The sequence below is a fragment of the Gopherus evgoodei genome, chromosome 1, assembly GCF_007399415.2.
Source record: "Gopherus evgoodei ecotype Sinaloan lineage chromosome 1, rGopEvg1_v1.p, whole genome shotgun sequence".
Taxonomy (NCBI): Eukaryota; Metazoa; Chordata; order Testudines; family Testudinidae; genus Gopherus; species Gopherus evgoodei.
Genome location: NC_044322.1, coordinates 17,392,819 through 17,407,479, shown reverse-complemented (window position 1 = coordinate 17,407,479; position 14,661 = coordinate 17,392,819). Strand labels below are relative to the sequence as shown.

Below are 14,661 nucleotides of genomic sequence, written 5' to 3'. Positions count from 1 at the left end.
GTCCCTTGAAAATCCTTCACCTAACCAATATGGACTTTTTAACACTATATGTGCAAACAACCCTACACTAAAGCACTATGCACCTCTGACTAAGCTACTAACATTTGCTTTGACAGAAAAAAGCCTAGAGGAATTTGTTTTTGATATCTAGGGTTCAGCTGTCAAGACAGAAGGCTTCAGGAAGCCAACTTCCTTGTTTGTTTTGCTTGGGTCTGTCTCCACTGCAGCTGAGAGCAAGTGGGTAGCCAGCCTTGCACTAGCTTGGACTGAGCTAGTGCACTAAGAGCAGTGACACCATTGTGGTAGCAGCAGAGACTTGGGTTAGCCAACCAAGGTTAGACCCAGGGGTCAGGTGTGTTACCTGTGCCACAACATCCACACTGCTGTTTTTACGGAGCTAGCTTGGGCTGAGCTAGCGGGAGTTTGTCTATCCAGGCTGGAAGACTCACTCCTAGCTGGGGCGGAGACATACTCTGCTACCCTGCAGTCAAAAGGAAGAAGGCTTCCAAGTCATCCATAGCCAGGTCTCTCGGGGCATGTAGTTGAGACATAATACAAGAAGGCAAAAGACAATCTTCTAGGAAAGTGCGTGCCAGTGAGTCAATAGCTGTATTGAATTAAACTCCAGTTATGCTTTATGAAGGAGGCTGTAAGCAGTTGTCCATCACTTTTTAAGATAATAGACACCTGATGTCTGTTCTTCCACTGAACTTTCCTTCCGGCAAAACTGTCACAAGCCGTAGTACATCAGCGATTCTGATGAGTCTAAAGTGCCTACTATATTTTAAAAACATTGCTGTCAAGGCTGATTCCTCACTCTGGCACTTCGAGTGCAGAAGGAGGGGGCCCACAAGGATTCTAAAAATTAATACTGGCCACTCCAGGCTTGTATTAAACTCCCAAGGTTACAGCTTTTCTCTGACCTTGGATGGTGGATGCTGCCACCACCCAAAACCCCTTTAAGGACCCCAGAAGGCACACTTGGGAATTCCTTCCTGTGGGGTACCCTCAAGCCCTTTCACCCCACCCCACTCCAGGGAAGAGCTGAAAAAGAAAACAAAGGAAATCAGCTGTTGCTACCAGCTGATTAAACAACATATGCACAAACCTCTTAGGACACACAATCCAATCCTGTTCTTAAAAAAGGTAAATTTTATTAAAAACAAAAGGAAAGAAAATACATCGAAAACTCAGGCTATTGCTAGATTTAAAAAATCCATTTACAAAAAGTCAGCATCAAGAATAACCTTCTTGAGGTCCATCTTAAAAGTTACAAGCAAAACAAAAGCAGTTTGGATTAGAACAGAGCAGTCCAAAAGCCATAAAGAAATTAAAAATAAATCTACTCGCGTCTTCCTAGACAATTCTTGATCTACTTAAATATCTGGGGGTTTCAAGTGAGTAGTTTCTAAGTATGGTTTAGATGATTTTTCATACCTAGCCCCAGGCTTCTTAGAGCATAGTTCCAGCCCAGTCTCTGCTTCTCCTTGGGATCAACAGACAGAGAAAGAGTAAGTTTTTTTCCAATTTTAAAAAGCTTTAGCCTTCCCATTGGCTCTTTTGGTCAGCTGCCCCACTCCCTTCCTTTTGCTTATGCAGGGGGACTTTTTAACCCTTTTACAGGTAAAGCCAGTAGAGAACAGCTACTAAGAGGAATTTTAGAGCTAACTGGCTGGCTGGATCCATAAAAGGGAGTTCCCCCCCACCCCTCATTTATCACAATTGCATATAATCCTCCCACCTGGAAATAAATTTCCCACATATATGACTAGTCTTGACATAACTTTACCTCCCTGTTCCAAAATCAGTATTGTCAAACGTGAATAAAGTGGAAAAGAGAGCATTTTCCCTTGCCTACATACTCTGTCTAGCTTTCTGTTCTCATGTCTATTTGTCACCATCTTTGCTGCACAGAAGCCACCTAACAGCCCCCATCACATATATTTCCCACTCTCATTCAGGCCTCTGTCCATGCTGCCTTATATACTCCTCTCTGTTCTAGTCCATCAAATCCCACCTAAAAATGCACTTAATTTGCCAGGGAGGCCTATGTAAGAAAATAAGAATGGCCATACACAGTCAGACCAAAGGTCCACCTTGCCCAATATCCTATCTTCTCACAGTGGCCAATGCCAGGTGCCCCAGAGGGAATAAACAGGTAATCAAGTGATCCATTCCGTTGCCCATTCCCAGCTTTTGTAAACCCGAGCCTGCTCACCCACCCACACCAACCCATTTACACTACTTAAAAAGCTATAATCTGTGCCCAGCCCCTCTGCACGTACAGTACATAAACTTCCTCCCCACACACACGCAAGTAGAGCCAATAAGACATATGCACAATCTCTCTCCAAGTACATTACTTTTGCTGTTTGCTCTTCTCTTTCACCTCATGCCCAGATCCTTCATTGCTCTTTGGGGCAGGGTCCATATCCCATTATCTTCAGCACGGAGGCAGGTATGAAGCCCAGGCCCCTGCCCTGAAGTTTACAGCCTGACAATGTGACCTCTCCAGCTCTTTGTGAGTTCAGGCCTGTAATTCATTTCAAAATTTTCTCTTCTGGAATATCCAGTTCTCTTTACAAGATCTTTTAAAAAGATATGTTAGTGGTATTTTTTTGCTGTGAAGCACTCCCAGCTATTTCAGGGTTGGCCTGCCAACACCTGGCAGCTTTCCAAGGAGCCAAATCACAGGCATGAGCTGTGGAATGACTAGAGTCTGATTCAGCCCCTCGTCTCCATGGAGACAGAAACCCTGCAGTAGGAGTGGCAGACAAACCAGAGAAAAGAAAATATCTGGTAAGGAAACATTTTCCTGTTCTTGTCCTATATGCTACTCTTAATCCATCCTCTTTAGCCTGTTCTCCTGCATCCCTTGCACCTAGCCCACCTAAACCTGGTCTTTTCCTCCCCCGACCAATTCTTTCCACTTGTCATGAGGCAGGGAAAACAGCAGCAGCGGATGTGAACAGACTGGTGTATCTATATGGGAGGGCACCCTCTGGAGAAGGTCACCACTACACAGCTCTGAGACAGTGCTCTAATCTCTGCTGACTAGCTGTATGCCCCCATTGCTCTCCTCCACATTATCTCCCTTGCCCTCCATCCTCCCTTTCCTGGCATTGCCTCCCCACTTCCTGTTATCCTACCACTACCTCACAATCTAAAAATAAAATATGCTGCTTTTCAGCATGCTCATTTACAGGTATGTTTTACACACCCCTATTCATGAATCTTTTTGAGTAGAAGCTCATTAATGTCTTTTCACACATTTCTGCGACACCGAGCATGATAGGGTCCCAGTCTGCTCCTATAATATAAATATTTTCCCCATTTTTCAGATGAGGAAACGGAGCCACAGACAGGTGACATGCCCAAGATAATACAGCAAGTCAGTGGCAAAGGAAAAATTAGAATCCAAGTCTCCAACCCTGTGCTTTAACCATTAGATCACTCACTTTCAGTAATAATAATTAGCACTTATATAGCCCTTTTCATTCATAGACATCCAGTCATTGTTTACAATCAGTTAAAAGACCAGTCCAGTAACCCATTATATTTGTGTTTCTAATAATAGATATGGAATGAAGAATAGAGGGGAAGAAAATTGTGTAAGGATTTATTTGTCTTATTAATGTTATAGTTAAGTAAACAGACAATATTTGCCTGGAATCACAGCAATAAAGAACTGCCATGGGTTTGTCATTAGGGGGTTGCTGGACATGGATAAGTACTAGTATTATTTAGGTTTGCTTTTTTCTTTTTCTGGCTAGGGCTACGTGTCTTCTCTTCACTGCTTCCTTAACTTTGCACTGGTGCAGCAGGGAATCACAGAATCATAGGACAGGAAGGGACCTTGAGAGGTCATCTAGTCCAGTCCACTGCACTCATGGCAGGATTAAGTATTATCTACACCATCCCCTGACAGGTGTTTAACCTGTTCTGAAAATCTTCCAATGATGGAGATACCACAACCTCCATTGGCAATTTATTCCATTGCTTAACCACCCTGACAATTAGGAAGTTTTTCCTAAAGTTCAACCTAAATCTCCCCTGCTGCAATTGCTTCTTGTCCTATCCTCAGAGGTTAAAACAAAAAAATTTTTTTTCTCCTTCCTCCTTGTAACAACTTTTAAGCTAAACAAACTCATTTTTTTTTCAATCTTCCCTCATAGGTCATGTTTTCTAGACCTTTAGTCATTTTTGATGCTCTTCTCTGGACTTTCTCCAATTTGTTCACATCTTTCATGAAATGTGGTGCCCAGAACTGGACACAATACTCCAGCTGAGGCCTAATCAGCGTGGAGTGGAGCGGAAGAATTACATCTCATGTCTTGCTTACAACACTCCTGCTAATACATCCCAGAATGATGTTTGCTTTTTTTGCAACAGTATTACACTGATGACTCATATTTAGCTTGCGGTCCACTATTACCTCCAGATCCCTTTCTGCAGTCCTCCTACCTAGGCAGTCATTTCCCATTTTCTATGTGTGCAACTGATTGTTCCTTCCTAAGTGGAGTACTTCGCATTTGTCCTTATTGAATTTCATTTTATTTACTTCAGAAAATTTCTCCAGTTTGTCCAGATCATTTTGAATGTTAATCCTAGCCTCCAAAGCACTTGCAACCCCTTCCAGCTTGGTATCATCTGCAATGTACTCTCTATGCCATTATCGAAATCATTGATGAAGATATTGAACAGACCCAGAACTGATCCCTGCGGGACTCCACTCATTATGCCTTTCTAGCATGACTGTGAGCCATGGATAACTACTCTCTGGGAATGTTTTTTCAACCAGTTATGCACCCACCTTGTAGTACTCCATCTAGGTTGCATTTCCTTAGTTTGTTTATGAGAAGGTCATGCGAGACAGTATCAAAAGCGTTATTAAAGTCAAGATATACCATATCTACTGCTTCCCCCACATCCACAAGGCTTGTTACCCAGTGAAAGAAAGGTATCAAGTTGGTCTGACATGATTTGTTCTTGACAAATCCATGCTGACCGTTATTTATCACCTTATTAGTTTCTAGAGGTTTGCAAATTGATTGCTTAATTATTTGCTCCATTATCTTTCCAGGTACAAAAGTTAAGATAACTGGTCTGGAATTTCCTGGGTTGTTCTTATTTCCCTTTTTATAGATTGGCACTACATTTCCTCTTTTCCAGTCTTCTGGACTCTCTCCTGTCTTCCATGACTTTTCAAAGATAATCGCTAATGGCTCAGATATCTCCTGAGTTAGCTCCTTGAGTATTCTAGGATGCATTTCATCAGGCCCTAGTGACCTGAAGACATCTAACTTGTCTCAATAATTTTTAATTTGTTATTTCCCTATTTTAGCCTCTGATCCTACCTCATTTTCACTGGCATTCATTCTGTTAGACATCCAATCACTATCAACCTTCTTGGTGAAAACCAAAAAAAAGTCGTCATTCAGCATCTCTGATATTTCCACACTTACTGCTATTGTTACCCCCCTCTCATTGAGTAACGGGCCTGCCCTGTCCTTGGTCTTCCTCTTGCTTCTAATGTATTTGTAGAATGTGTGGCAAGGTACTTTCTCAGTTTCCCCAGCCTCTGCTGCTTTTAGCCCTGGTGAGACAGGCTTGGGTACTGCAGTCCCCCTAGGGACACAGGGGAAGTCTGCTCACCGTATCTCCACCAGTCGTACTTAGAATATTTTTACTCCCTTGTGGGAGAGAGTACTGCCTCTCCTCCTGGTGAGGCTCACTGTCTTGCCGCTCCTACACTCCTGCAGCAGGGCTCCTTCTCTCTCTGCTCTTCCCCCCCCCTTCCTCCTAGGGAAGGGTTTAAAAAGGTCTCAGGTAGCCCTAAGTTGGAATCAGCTATACTAATTACCCTCAGGTAGCTCTCCCTCAGCTGATTCTAATTGCTACCTTGGTAACCCTTTCTCCGTTGAACCTGATTGACCTGTAGTTGCCTCCCTGTTGATAAGGAGGAGGGCCTTTTAACCCTCTGGGACTGATTCCTACCCCTCCCTTGCAGCTGTCTGTCCTGAGTTTATCACATATCCTCGCCCCTTACTCAACACTACAAGGCTGGGCTACTTGGGTCAGCAAACAGTGTACCCTTGAAAGGCTGTCCGCGTTGCCCTGCTTGATTCCGGATCTCTGTTGTATTCTGAAGTGGAAGGGTTGTAGCGACAGGAACCACCTCGTCCCTCTCGCATTTTTCTCTTTGTTTTGGTGCATCCACTTCAGAGGGGCATGGTCCGTGACAAGGGTAAACCTCCATCCAAGTAGGTGGTAACGAAGGCTTTCTACAGCCCACTTTATGGCCAGGCATTCCTTCTATACTATGGCATATTTACGTTCCCTGGGCAGGAGTTTCCTACTGAGGAACAGAACTGGGTGTTCTTCTGCTCCAACCATTTGTGAAAGAACCGCTCCCAACCCAACTTCAGAGGCATCCGTTTGCAAGATAAACTCCTTCTTCCAGTCTGGAGCTACCAGCACTGGATCGGTGCAGAGGGCAGTTTGCAGATCTGCAAAAGCTTCCTCAGCCGCGCTAGACCATCTTACTATGTCCAGGCCACGGGCTTTCATTAGGTCTGTTAGCGGGCATGCCCTGGTGGCAAAGTGGGGAATGAACCGTCTGTAGTACCCAACCAGCCCCAGGAATGCTCTGACCTGTTTCTTCTGGGGTGGTCTGGGCCACTTCTGCATTGCCTCTAACTTGTTGAGTTGGGGCTTCACCACGCCTCTCCCCACTATACACCCAAGGTATTTGGTTTCTGCTAGCCCAATTGCACATTTGGAGGGATTTGCAGTCAGCCCCGCCTTCCTCAAGGTGTCCAGGACTGCTTCCACCTTCCCCAAGTGCGTCTCCCAATCTGGACTATGTATAATGACATCATCAAGATAGGCGGCTGCATACTTGCCATGTGGATGCAACAGTTTGTCCATGAGCTGCTGGAAAGTTGCAGGAGCCCCATGTAAACCAAAAGGGAGGACAGTGTATTGATATAGTCCCTCTGGTGTTGAAAAAGCCTTCTTCTCTTTGTCGGCCTTGGCCAAGGAAATTTGCCAATAACCCTTAGTCAGGTCAAGGGCGGACAAAAATTGTGCTTTCCCCAGTTGGTCAATTAACTCATCTATCCGGGCTATAGGGTAAGCATCAAATTGGGACACCTCATTCAGTTTCTGGAAGTCATTGCAAAACCTCATACTGCCGTCCGATTTAGGTACTAGGACCACTGGGCTTGACCATTAGCTATGAGACTCTTCAATGACTCCTAACTTCAACATTTCCCTGACTTCTATCTTGATCTCTTCTCTTTTCACCTCTGGGATCCGGTATGGCTTGACATTCACCTTCACTCCAGGCTCTGTGAGGATGTGATGATGAACCTCAATAGTCCTGCTTGGCTTTTCTGAGAACACATCCTGGTTGTGTTTGATCATGTTGATCACCTCAGTTCGTTGGTCAGGGGATATTCCCACTTGGCCAGGCGGGTTGCTCTCGAGAGAAGGTGACCCTAGAGTGACCACATGAGCTTCTCTGTCTTGCCAAGGTTTCAACAGGTTTATATGATAGATTTGTTCCAGCTTCTGGTGTCCAGGCTGTCGGACCTTGTAATCGACCTCTCCGATGGCTTCTATTATCTCATATGGCCCCTGCCATCTGGCCAGGAGCTTGCTCTCCGCTGTGGGTATGAGCACCATTACCCATCTCCCACCTGGAATTTTCAGATCGTCGCTTGGCAATTGTAGTATGTTTGTTGGGTCCCTTGTGCCCTCTCCATGTGTTCCCGCACTATGGTGGTGACTTGGGTTATCCTGTCTTTCATCTGCAACACATGCTCGATGAGGTTTTCCCTGGGTTCAGCTGTTCTTCCCAAATTTCAATGGCAATGTCCAGTATGCCACGGGGGTGGTGACCATATAACAGTTCAAAGGGGGAGAACCCAGTTGAAGTCTGAGGTACTTCACTTATCGCAAACATTTGGTATGGTAGCAGGGTGTCCCAGTTCTTCCCATCCCGGCTCACCACCTTTCGTATCATGTTCTTCAATATTCTATTAAAACGCTCGACGAGGTCATCGGTCTGTGGATGATAGACTGATGACCTTAGGGTCTGTATATGGAGCATTGCACATAGATCCTTCATTAATTTAGACATAAAGCGGGTTCCTTGATCCATCAGGATCTCTTTGGGTATTCCCACTCTAGCAAAAATTTGGATTAATTATTTCGCTATGGTCTTGGACGTAGTGTTCCGTAGGGGAATGGCCTCGGGGTACCGGGTGGCATAATCTAGCACCACCAGTATGTACTGATGGCCTTGGGCTGATTTTTCTCATGGCCCTACTAGGTCCATAGCTATTCGCTCAAAAGGGACTTCAATAATCAGCAGAGGTACCAAAGGTGCCCTTAAGCATGGTCGGGGCCCATGTAATTGGCATTCCGGACAGGAGGCACAGTATCGCCGGACTGCCGCATAGATTCCAGGCCAAAAAAACCTCTGCAAAATTCGATCCAGGGTTTTATCTACCCCTAGATGTCCCCCGAACAGATGGTTGTGGGCTAGCTCCATCACTCCCCTCTGATGTTTCTGTGGTACTAGGAGCTGTTCCACGACCTGCTCTTGGATACGGACTACTCTGTACAGCAGATCCTTCCTGATCATATAATATGGCCCTGGGCCCTTGGCTCTTCCTTCCACAGGGACCCCATTCACCTCAACTACTTCTTTGCGAATATTATTATATACTAGATCATTGGCCTGATCCCGTCCAAAATTCTCTAGTGAAGGTCCAATTTGCCCAAACTCAGGGGGTTCTATTTCCCCCTCCCCCTTGAGGGAGGTCCCTGGGGAATTGGGTCCGGCTGTTGGCTCACAGACCTCCTGCCTAGTTCCCTTGTCAGTCAGGCCAATTCTTTCCCCTATGAGTATAGGCTTCTGGTTCTGGGTCAGGATTCTCGTTCCCCTCCTCTTATCTGCCCTCCTTTCTCGCTGAGTCTTCCTGGTCTTCCCAGAGGGTGAGAATAAATCCTGGGCAAATTCATGGAAGGCCAGGGGGTTGCTAACTATTGAAGCCATCCCATTGCTCTCTGGGTAGTTATCTTCTTCTGACTCCCCTCGAGGAAGTAGGCTGCCAAACCCTGGGAAGTCTCGACCTATGAGGACTGGGCAGGGGAGTTTTGGGACCACCCCCACCGTCACCTTAGTGGGGTTTCCCAGGACCTCTATTTTTATTGGGATGGTCGGGTAGTAATTGGCATCCCCATGGACACAGGATATCCCTATGCGCTTGGCCTGGGATAGTTGATCATACCCAACCAGCTTTCCTGAGATCAGCGTGACTGCACTTCCTGAGTCTACTAACGCGGTGGTCTTTATACCATTCATTTTAACTGTCCTAGTATATCTAGGAGGGACCATCGCTACCCCTACTAGATTTATCAGGTGACATGGCTCTTCTAGATTTCCCAGGACGCATTGCATAGGCTCCTCTAGGTTTGGGCATTGGGCAGCTATATGCCCTATCTCTCCACATGCATAACATCGGTACCCTGCTCGAGGCAGCCCCCTATTTTTTGGGCTGTGGGGCCTTACCCCCTGATTCTTTCTCTCCCAGTCCCCAAGTCCCTCCGAGTACTCGGGCCGCTCTTCGGCCTCCTTCCTTCTCTCCATAGTTCAGCCCAGAGCTACGGCAACTCAGGCCTTTGGTACATAGACTTGCCTCCTATTCTGGCGCCTCCATTCCACGGTGGTCTGAGAAAGTTCCTGCACTGCTAGGTGTCTCTCTACGAGGGCAACTAGCTCATCATAGGAGGAGGGATCATTTTGACTGATCCATCCTCATATGTCCGGCGGTAGCCCTCTTATGTACCTGTCCACAACTATGGTTTCCACAACTTCCTCTGGCTAGTGGGTCTTGAGGTGCAGCCACTTCCTGGCTAGATGGATCAGGTCAAACAGCTGGGACCACGGGGCTCTGTTAACTCGGTATTTCCACTCATGGAACCGCTGTGCCCTTATAGCTGTCGTCACACCAGACCTCGCCAGGATCTCTGCCTTTAGCTGGGACTAATCTGAAGCTGCTTCTGTTGTCATATCAAAATATGCTTTCTGTGCCTCCCCACACAGAAAGGGAGCCAGGATACTGGCCCACTGGTCTTGGGGCCAGGCCTCCCGCTGGGCCATTCTCTCAAACGCAAGGAGATATGCCTCCACGACATCATCCATCATCATCTTCTGTAAGTAGTGGCCGAGTCCCATGGGGGCCATGCGTTAGGGTGGTCAGGGCCTTTAACTGGTTCACAACCTCATGCAGGGCGGCTCGATCCTGAGCCGCCTGGCTCATCAGTAGTTGATTTGTCTCCTGCTGTATTCACACTGCCTCCTGCTGGGTAGCTATCTGCACCCTGGTAGCTTCTTGTTGGGCTGCAGTGGCCTGCACCAATGTCTTCACTACATCCTCCATTTTGTTTTTGTTTGTTTGTTTGGGGTTTTTTTCTAGGGGGTGTTTTACCCTGCCCTGAGATGGCTTGCCATGAAGTCTCACTCACATCCCACCCCTGACACCATGTGTGGCAAGGTACCTTCTCAGTCTCCCCAACCTCTGCTGCTTTTAGCCCTGGTGAGACAGGCTTGAGTACTGAAGTCCCCCTAAGGACACAGGGTAAGTCTGCTCCCCATATCTCCACCAGTCCTACTTAGAGTATTTTTACTCCCTTGTGGGAGAGAGTACTGCCTCTCCTCCTGGTGAGGCTTACTGTCTTGCTGCTCCTACACTCCTGGCAGCAGGGCTAGGGCTAGGGGCTGGCTCCTGGCCCCTGCCTCCTAGGGAAGGGTTTAAAAAGGTCTCAGGCAGCCCTAAGTTGGAATCAGCTGATACTAATTACCCTCAGGTAGCTCCCCCTCAGCTGATTCTAATTGCTACCTTGGTAACCCTTTCTCAGTTGAACCTGATTGACCTGTAGTTGCCTCCCAGTTGATAAGGAGCAGGGCTTTTTAACCCTCTGGGACTGAGTTTATCACAAATGTTTTCCTGTTACCTTTTATATCTCCAACTAGTTTGATCTCGTTTTGTGAAACCAACAGTTCCCTTAAAACAACCCAGCCTCAGGCCTCCACCCAGACACCCAGGTCAAATATGATGAGGATTACTGAAAATCTTATTAATCATATAAGAAAGTTTTACCAATCCCAAAGGATCAGACACATTATCTCCCAGGTTAATAAGGAATATTTCAGATCTTACCCAAATACACGCTTACAGACAATTCTTATTAACTAAACTAAAATTTATTAAAAAAGAAAAGGGAGAGAGTATTGGTTAAAAGATCAGTATACATACAGACATGAGTACAGTTCTTGAGATTCAGATTCATGGTGGAGATAGTGAGCTTTGTAGGTGCAAAGAATTCTTACAGAATTAGTTCATAGGTTAGTTCATAGGTTATAGTCCAGTGTTTATATTCAGGGTAATTCCAGGTTAGGAATGGAGATCTCAGCCTTGTGGCTTAAGCTTCCCCTGCATGAACTATCAAGCAGATCTGAGATGAAAGGATCAGGTCCCAAAAGGCTTTTATACAGTCTTTTTTCAGCATTCTCTTGACAATATAGTCCTGGGTGAACAATAGGCTTTTGATGTAGCCTTCTGTTTCCCAAACATCACCGGTAATTTATCCATTACCTAGCTCATATACAGCTCTAAAGAAACATATAGACAATGATACTATTTCACCCAAGATTCATCTAAATGTTAATATTTCCTTTTGATCTCTAAATCAATAGCTATAGTAATAGAAAGGAACTGTCTGTTTACATGGCTAAAATTGAACAAGCCACACATACTATTAGTATCACCTCTACTTCTCTACCAATACAGGTGTCCATTTCAAAGTTCTAACCTATCTAATATGGAATGGCCCTAACTGCCATTCACATACTTTTCTAACATGTCTCTACAGGTTGACTCTGGGTCATTTAGCCTGCAGGATGCTTAACCCTTTCTGGCCATGTGTCACAGCCCTTAATATTGTCTCTCTGAAAAACTGCCAACTGTCTTCAACGTTTTTTTTCTCTTAGACTTGCTCCTCACGGTATCTTACCTACCAACTCCCTGAATTTGCTAAAGCCTACCTTTGTGAAATCCATTGTCTTTATTTTGCTGTTCTCCCTTAGAATCATGAACTCTACCACTCCATGATCATGTTCACCCAAGCTGCCTTCCACTTTCAAATTCTCAACCAGTTCCTCCCTATCTGCCAAAATCAAATCTAGAACATCCCTCCCCTAGTAGCTTTCTCCACCTTCTCCAATACATTCCAAGAATTTATTGGATAATCTGTGCCCTGCTGTATTATTTTCCCAACAGATGTCTGAGTAGTTGAAGTCTCCCATCACCACCAAGTCCTGTGCTTTGGATGGTTTTGTTAGTTGTTTAAAAAAAGCCTCATCCACCTCTTCTTCCTGTTTAGGTGGTCTGTAGTAGACCTGTATCATAACATCACCCTTGTTTTTACCTCTTTTATCCTTACTCAGAGACTTTCAACAAACCTGTCTCCTATCTCCATTTTAACCTCAGTCCAAGTGTATACAGTTTTACTATATAAGGCAACACCTCCTCCCTTTTTTCCGTCTGTCCTTCCTGAGCAAACAGTACCCTTCTATACCAATATTACAGCCATGCGCATTATCCCACCAAGTCTCTGTGAAGCCAACTATGCCATAGTTATGTTTATTTACTAGGATTTCGACTTCTTTCCTGCTTATTCCCCATACTTCTCACATTAGAATAAAGACATCTAAAATACTGATTAGATTCTTCCCGCCCTCCCCAATCTGCAGAGCCAAGGAAAGTGACCAGTTCAAGAGCTGTTGGCAAACTGCAATCTGTTCTGGAATGTCCAAGTCTCCTGACTTGTGATATAATAGAACTTCCTGGGCATATCCACCAATTGCAGCCCTGTTGGTTGGGAAACTAGAACTGTTGGGTGCAATTAAATAATTTTGAATGTTACTAAGAGAAGCTGTTGTTATCTAGCTTGAGTTACAGACTCCGCAGGAGACAGCAGCTCCATGCCTCAGGATGAGAAGGATCCTGAGATGTCCTGCCCCACAAATGATTCAAAGGAGGCTGAAATAGAGACAAAAGGAGACATGAGAGATCTGTATGAGGCCCTGGAGAAACTCCATGGGCTCTCTGATGGGGAGAAGGGGGAGAAAGCTCTGCTACGCTCACGCCTTCATGAGCAGTCTCAGCTCATCTGCATATTGAAGAAGCGAGCGGATGATACCCTAATGCGCTGCAAGGCACTGGAGAGTCTCAACTTGGAGCTGGAGGAGTTGAGGATGGAGGATAGTGTGAGGCTTGAAAGTCAGACCCGCCGGGCCCAGCAGCTGGAGGAGCGCTTTATGGACCTGGCTGCCAACCATGAGGACATGATCCGCTTCAAGGATGAGTACAAGCAGCAGAACATGCTGCTTAGGGAGGAAAATAAGTGCCTGAGGCAGGAAAACCAGACCCTTTTCAGCCAGGCTCTGAAGGAGAAGGAGGCTGAGGTCCTCCAACTCACTTCCCAGGGGAAGAGGCTCTCTCAGGAGGTAGATTCCTTAAAGGAGAGATGTGCTCAAGATAGCCACAGAGCCCAGGAGCGAGAGAAGGAGCTACTGGAAGTTCAGAGCCAACAAGCCAGTGTCCATGCCAAGGAAACTGATTTATTGAGAAGTCAGCTGCAAAGTCTGGAGGAGAAGCATTGCCAAACTGTTGCACAGCTGGAGCAGGCAGAAAGGCAGCAAAAGGCTGAGGGCAGCGAGTTGCAAGCCAAGTTGGAGAGGGTGAGCCGTGAGAAAGAGGAGCTGCTGCATCTGGCTATGGAGAGGGGCAAGACACTGCAGGAGAAGCAACGGGAAATTCAGCAGTTGGAGAAGAAACTGGAGACTGCAGAGAGGGCCAGGCTGACAGCAGAGGAGCGCTTTGTGAGAGAGGTAGCAGCAGTGGACAGCAACTTAAGGGTCCAAGAGCTGCAGCGACATGTGGAGGGAAGTGAGCAAGCATACAGTGAGCTCTGGATGCAGTTTGATGCTTACAAGAAACACAGCATGGACTTACTAACTAAAGAAAAAGAGCTGAATAACAAACTCCGTCATTTCATGTCATAACCCCTCACTCTCTTTTCAGCTCTCAGCAGAACTATTATAGCACACTACTTACTGCTTGTTAGTAACCCTTTTTAAAAAAACTAAAATGATCTTTTATCAGATTTCTTTATAGTGTGCCCACAGCTTTACAAACCTTTTATGAGGTCTGGTTTGAAGCCCATCTTTTGTTTCCATACCATTGATTTGAGATGGCAGCCTAACGTGGCACTTTGAGTAGTAGAACAAGTTATGCTAAATAAAACTGGGAAACAATGGACTTTAGTATGGAAAGTTCATATTCATTTACGAGTTTGTCTTGTTTGTTCCTTGCCTCTCATGTTTCTAGTAATTTTTACAGATTATAGATGTACATTAAGTATTTTACATGACAACTAAAGAGAAAAAGCTCTTGCCCTGAAGAGTTTATATTTGATATAGCATATTGTTAATATACAGTAAAGTGGAGCTGGAAAGGAAAAAGGGGTCACACAAACAAGATCACAGTTTATTACCTGTGTGGCAGGATAAAGCAGATTAGTACA

General features: G+C 45.5%; 1 protein-coding gene across 1 annotated transcript; it reads left to right on the top strand.

The window, feature by feature from the left end:
• Window positions 1-2,688: 2,688 nt before the first annotated feature.
• On the top strand, window positions 2,689-14,425 carry CCDC89 (coiled-coil domain containing 89). The gene is made up of 2 exons (XM_030558623.1): window positions 2,689-2,799; window positions 13,023-14,425. Exon 2 carries the CDS (start codon window positions 13,058-13,060, stop codon window positions 14,138-14,140), a length of 1,083 nt encoding a protein of 360 aa, XP_030414483.1. The 5' UTR covers window positions 2,689-2,799; window positions 13,023-13,057; the 3' UTR covers window positions 14,141-14,425.
• The last annotated feature ends 236 nt before the right edge of the window (window positions 14,426-14,661 follow it).

Coding starts and splice junctions, on each gene's coding strand:
- CCDC89 (XM_030558623.1), top strand. CDS start 13,058: ATGCCTCAGGATGAGAAGGATCCTGAGATGTCCTGCCCCACAAATGAT.